We start from the raw sequence: 6,591 nt of genomic DNA on the forward strand, positions 1-6,591 counted from the left end.
ACAAGGTGAGAGGTTGAAAATCTTCTTCTTCTTCACACAACACTCAACACACCATATATATACAAAGATAAGAGTACACACCATATGAAAAGGTACTCAACCAAATACATACTAGGGTTCTCTATAGTGTGAACCCAACTAAATGAGCTGGTGCTATAACTATGCCAGTCTCCAAAATGGCTATCACACACAGCCTGTCATCCCACTGGCCGCATATCACCCATGATCTCACCAACCATGCCAGTGGTGTAAGTGTGGGGCCTATCCCCCAGGCGGGTCATCAGTGTCCACCGCCTCACTAGATGAGCTCGATATCTCAACAACTTTGCCTATGCTATTAGACTTGTTAGTTTGTGCAAGCCCCTAAGAAGCCACACTTAGATGCAGCTGGATGGATTCTCAGGTACATAAAGTCCACAGTTGAAATGGACTTTTCTATGAGACTGGTATATAGAGATACAGCTACGTGGTTACACAAATATAGCTACATGGGTACATAGATGGGGACTTTTCTATGAGGCTGGTACAAAGATACAACTACATGGGTACACATATGTTGATTGGGATAGTAGTGTCGCATATAGGAGATCTACCAGTGGTTCTATATTTTCATTTGTGCTACTATGAGTTAGACTAGTAAGAAGAAGCCAATAGTTTCCTTGTCGACTATAGAGGCAGAGTATAGGGTTGCTGCTATGGCAGTTTGTGAGGTAGCTTGGTTTCAAGATCTACTTGGCAATATGGGTGAGCTTATGGATAGGACAGTTGTCATTTATTATGACAACATGAGTAGCATATAGTTGGCCATTAGCCAATATAGCATGCAAGAAAGAAGAACATTCATTATCACTTTGTGAGGGAGAAGGTTCTAGTAGGTGATGCAGATCTAGTATATGTCAGCATAGAGGATCAGATGGCTGACATCTTCACAAAGGCATTGGGCACAAAGAAGCTCCACAAGTTTAGGAGCTTACTTGGACTGTAGTGTGTGGAGTTGAACTCGAGGGGGAGTATTGAGATATCGAGCTCAACTAGTGTTGCTAACATTGATGACCATAGATTTTGCACTTATACCATTGGCATGGTTGGTGAGATTATGGTTGATATGCTAGTAGAAAGTGGATGATAGGCTGTGTGATAGCCACTTTGAAGTACTAGTGTTACACCATAGTTATAGTGCTAGTTCATATAGTCGGATTCACCCTATGGACTGACCATTATATGCTATTGTAGGGGAGTGCTTTCCCTTTATGTATGTACTCTTATCTTTTAGTTATATGGTTGTAGAGAAGAGAATAAGATAGAAACAAATTCAGCTATCCACCTCTCTCTTATGTCTTGCACTAGACTCTTGTGGGTATGTGTGTGTGTGTGTGTGTGTGTGTTTCCTTGCAAGGAACTCAAGCTCTCCCTCTCCCCCCCATTCTCTTTATATGGATCATATATCCTGTAACCAAGGAACAACCTTTTCACTCTTCACTGTAATCAAGGAATAACCCTTTGACTCTTCACTATAGCTAAGCCTAACAACTCTTTGACTCTTCACTATAACCAAGGAATAATCATTTCTTAGCCTTGATATCCAGCTTTTGACATAGTTCATCTATAATAACATGCAAATAAAATATGGATACAAAGAATTTGAGATGACCTATCTTGGGCTTTTGATATATGGTGAAAGTGTCGTGTGGTTTCATGTTCCTTGCACTTTCAGTAGGTAACCTATTTCTAGGATAGAAAGCTATATACATAGCATCTACCCAATACTGGTTATGCACATACTTCTCTTGAAGCATACTCCTTCCATATTTAACCAATTAGTTCATGTTCATCCATTCTCTAACTCTATCTTGTTGTGGAATATATGGGCATACATGTACACTATCTCCTTATTCCGTTTGCTTCACAAAATCCATGAAGTGTACTTGCTACCATTATCTTATCTGGGACACCTTATCTTCCTATTTGTATGGTTGGATTTTTTAATCTTCTTGAATATTTTAAAAACTTCATATTTTCTCTTCATGAAAAAATCCCATGTATAACTAGAAAAATTTTCAAAAACATAATAATGCCTTTGCAAAGTTGGGGTCTAAGTTGGTCCTCAAAAATATGTATGTATTAAATCAAGTGTACCTTTTCCCCTTATTACGCTATAGCCTAGCCTTTTCCTAGCTTTCTTATGCATGGCAACATGCTTCCCACACTTTGTTATAAACCTGTAGATATGTATGGAGATATTCTGGGAAAAGTGAAGAGGTGGAGAGAATCAAGTGATTCACAAAGATGGGAGTACACACTAATTTAGTGTCTACTAGGATGATCAACAAGGGAGAAGTCACACACACATCTATTAAAGATCAAGACTCATACAATCAAATGAAGTACTAAGCAAGCTAGGGAGATCATCTTGATTGCAAATATGAGTTCCTTCTAAAATAACTAACCAATAAGAACAACTTTGTCCCCAAATATATATGCAAATAATCTCTTTTTACATTTATACAAAAATGTAGCAAAATTTTGTACAATGGGCTGCACTACATGCCTATCTCCAAAGCTATAATATCCCCTATTTAAGAATCACCTTTTGGTGAAATTTTATAGGCTCGTAGAGTAGATTACGGGCTATAATTTTGTTGAAGAATTTATCCCAAAATTCCTCACCATTTGGCCAAACTTCCTCACCATTTGGCCAAAATTCCTAACCGTTTGGCCACAACAACTTATTTTTTATGCACCAATTATGTAGTTTACAATTCCTAATGCTCCCGGAGTCTTAGTAATTTTCCCATAACTCTTTAGGTTCATGTAGAACCAACGAACCAATGATTGAGGAGGTACTTAAGCACATTTTTAGTAACATTTCTACTTCTCTAAAATTGTGCCACACATGCTTGTAATTGATTATTGCTAACTAGCACCACGATTGATAGTTTACTATTAACTGTTGTTGAGGACTGCTAACTATACTATTAGGAACGTGGTGCTAAAACTAGCACCACGATTGCTAGTTTACTACTAACTACTGTTGAGAGCTGCTAACCATACTACTAGGAACTGCTAAACTGGCACTGTGAGAATTGCTTATACAGATAGTTTTGTATCGACACTTATATCAATGATGATCGGAGAGGATTTTAAAGGAAAAAAAATGCTAAGCCTTAGACATCGGTATGGCTGACGATATGGGATCATTCCCTTATAGTGACTAAACCCTCTATAAGAAAGCATTACAAACGCGTCAGAGTATGAGCCTTTCTCTTTGCTAAGATAGGGATAGTGTTAACAAGTGTACACCAAACCAAACCATTAATATTATACATGATCACTCTTTCTATTATGGTAAGTGTCAAGGTATTATGAAATTCACATGGCAAAACCTTTATAGTTAGCATGACAAAACCTTTATGCCATAGTAGTGTCAAGGTATTATGAAATTCACATGGAGTAGTAAACAATTGGGTAATTAATCATTGTAGATGTTTCAAGCTAATTAAAGCAAGGACACAAGCACACAAAAGGATTATCATCATCCACAAAAAGTTGTGCATGATCTAATGGCTAAAAAGAATCCATCACTCCTAAAAAACATTAGGGTGAGTAAATATATAAAGAGACAACATAGGAAGTACGAGTGTTGATGATGATGAATATCAATTCCTTTTTTCCGTAGTCTTCTTATGTATCTCTAACCACTTTGAATGGATATACAACAACATAAAATGCTAAGTGAACCATTGATGCATATTATGTGGTAAAAGTATAGAGGTATTATGAAATTCACATGGAGTAGTAAACAATTGAGTAATGAATCATGCTAGATGCTTGAAGCTAAGGAAAGCTAGGACACAAGCGCACAAAAAGGTCACCATCCACCACAGAAAGTTGTGCACGACCTAATGGCTAAAAACAATCCGTTCACTCGTGATAAAAAACATAGGGGTGAGTAAATATATAAAGAGACAACACAGGAGGTATGAGTGTTGATGAATATCCATTCATTCCTTTTTTCGGTAGTCCTCTTGTGTATCTCTAACCACTCTGCAATGGATATACACAATTATGCATAAAGAATAATAGCTTTACGAGGCTTTAATGAATGTAAATTCCTCTTTTTGTTGCAGCGCGGTCCTCTTGTGTACCTTAAACTATCTATTGCCTCCTTAAAATCAGAGTGATAGCTTTACGGCGGTGAAGAGCCAAAGCGCGACAAGTACGTGTGGTGTGATTTTGCCCTTTTTTCACGGCGCCAATGGCCCGTCAGTACGTTGGAGCTTAGCACGCTATGGTGAAATCTGCGCGAGCAAATGTTTTGCTGCTACTACTCATAAGACGAGGAGATTTATAGACATCGCTGTGCTGCTGATGTGATCGACCCTAGATCTATAGGAAAAAACGATGCCTTGACAAACCCTAGATTTATAGAAATCATTGTGATGGACCCTAGATTAATAGGAGAAAACCATGCGTTTGACTCCTAGAGTAGATTTTTTTTTTTGGGTTTTTTTGTTTTTTTGGAGGCCAAAGGCTCTATGATTTTTGGAATTTGGACGGGTTTTAGTCAGGTCCGAAAGGTTTGGGTGGAAACTTTGGACTCCGCAAGCCTACATACAGTTAAGCCCTTGTGCTCGGCCGCAAAACCTCCTATCCATGGAGATGTATGTCCATGGGCACCCACCTGTCACATTTAGGGACAAGCTGGGAGGAGAGGCCCAAGCTGCCGGGCGGTAGCCTACATATAGCTGGGTAGATAATACAACTGCTGCCGTTATTGAGAGCGCAGCTGCTCTATGATGCTATGTCATCCACAGACGGCTCTGTCTGAACGTTAGATTAGTGGTGCCACCAGCTGGTGTGGACGTGGACCGGAGGGAGAACATGTGCACTGTACTCCATGGCTGCCTGCCTGCCTTGAATAGCATCCATGTTACTCCCAAGACTAATTCACATCGACGTCGGTCCCACGGCTGCGCCTCTGCGGCACCAACAACCAACCACTCCTCGTTGCAGGGCCTTGCCTTGTCCCCCTTCCTTCCTGCTCGCTGCTGCTGTCTCAGCTCTCCCGACTACTTCGACCCTACGCCTCTCTACATATAAAGGAGTCGCCCAGCTAGCTACCACAGCCTGCAATTAGCACTCCTCCATAGCTGCCCAAAGTTTGAATTATGGCAATTGCTACAATTATGTGTCTACTCCCCCGCACCCATGAGCTTATCCCGCTGATTCTCCTGCAGCTCCTCGGCCTCATGATGAGTGCTCCGGCCCTAGCCTCCTACTATGGCGGCGGTGGCTCGGAGCAGAGCGGCTGGACCAACGCCCATGCCACTTTCTACGGCGGAAGCGACGCCTCCGGCACCATGGGTACGTTATTAGCTGTTATTGCCATTTGAGTCGGCATGTTAGTCGAAGCCAAATCGACTTGATGATCTGAAATTGAGGTTGATGCTGCTGTGTGTCCAGGCGGCGCTTGCGGCTACGGTGACCTCTATTCCTCGGGCTACGGCACCAACACCGCGGCCCTCAGCACGGCGCTTTTCAACGCCGGCCTTAGCTGCGGCGCCTGCTTCGAGATCAAGTGCGATGCGGGCGCCGATCCCAACTGGTGCCTCAGCGACGCCTCCGTACTGGTCACCGCCACCAACCTCTGCCCGCCCAACGACGCGCTGCCCAACAACGCGGGCGGCTGGTGCAACCCCCCGCTGCAGCACTTCGACATGGCACAGCCCGCCTTCGAGAAGATCGGCGTCTACAAAGGCGGAATCGTGCCCGTGCTCTACCGGAGGGTCCCGTGCCTCAAGACGGGCGGCATCCACTTCACCATGAACGGCCACTCCTACTTCAACTTGGTGCTGGTCACCAACGTGGGCGGAGTTGGCGACGTCCGCGCCGTCTCCATCAAGGGCTCCAAGACCGGCTGGCAGCCCATGAGCAGGAATTGGGGCCAGAACTGGCAGAGCAACGCCCTGCTGGACGGCCAGAGCCTCTCCTTCCAGGTCACCACCAGCGACGGCAAGACACTCACCTCCTACGACGTCGCCCCCGCAGATTGGCACTTCGGCCAGACCTTCAGCGGCGAGCAGTTCTAAGATATTCACGAACTCAATTTGAAGTGCGCCAACACCACCTCGGCCTGCTCGAGCAGGTACGTGGTTCTAATCTAGCAAGGTGAAATCCTACATTCGCATGCAGAGGCAGCTATGCATTAAGCCGCCCGCTGCGAGCTCTTCCTCCCTCCATACGCACACGTGCCGTCTTCTTGCCCGTCCACCTGTACTTTACATACCTTGTGAAAAATACCCCCATAGAGTTCTCAAAGAAAGGGGAGTGCCGATACTTTATGTCTATATATCAAAATCTTTTTAAAAAAGGAGCTGCACAACTTATCACACTCACCTTGTAGACATGCTTCTTCCATCCAATGGTCATGATTCAGCACTATGGGCACTAATAAATTGCGGATTCTCTTGTTCCAAAGAGTTTGATGCTTCCGTGTTAGATAGGAAGACATTGCTTTCACTATATGACATGCCCTCAGGGCCCCTTCAGACGACTTAAAAGAATAAGATTGCCACATCGGAGCACCTAGCA

The 6,591-nt window shown here is 43.4% G+C and overlaps 1 protein-coding gene across 1 annotated transcript; it reads left to right on the forward strand.

Annotated features, from left to right (window-relative positions):
- The first annotated feature begins 5,018 nt into the window (after positions 1–5,018).
- Positions 5,019–6,370, forward strand: LOC147641065 (expansin-A15-like). The gene is made up of 2 exons (XM_086817844.1): positions 5,019–5,364; positions 5,464–6,370. Exons 1-2 carry the CDS (start codon positions 5,169–5,171, stop codon positions 6,087–6,089), a joined length of 822 nt encoding a protein of 273 aa, XP_086673970.1. The 5' UTR covers positions 5,019–5,168; the 3' UTR covers positions 6,090–6,370.
- Positions 6,371–6,591: the final 221 nt, after the last annotated feature.

This window comes from Cibotium barometz, chromosome 2 (assembly GCF_041138505.1).
Source record: "Cibotium barometz isolate CiBa-2024 chromosome 2, ASM4113850v1, whole genome shotgun sequence".
NCBI lineage: Eukaryota > Viridiplantae > Streptophyta > Polypodiopsida > Cyatheales > Cibotiaceae > Cibotium > Cibotium barometz.

What these genes read in the sequence shown, in the direction of transcription:
- LOC147641065 (XM_086817844.1), top strand. Translation starts at nt 5,169, where the DNA reads ATGGCAATTGCTACAATTATGTGTCTACTCCCCCGCACCCATGAGCTT. An exon ending in CGACGCCTCCGGCACCATGG is followed by an intron (nt 5,365 to 5,463) that starts GTACGTTATTAG and finishes CTGTGTGTCCAG; the next exon opens with GCGGCGCTTGCGGCTACGGT.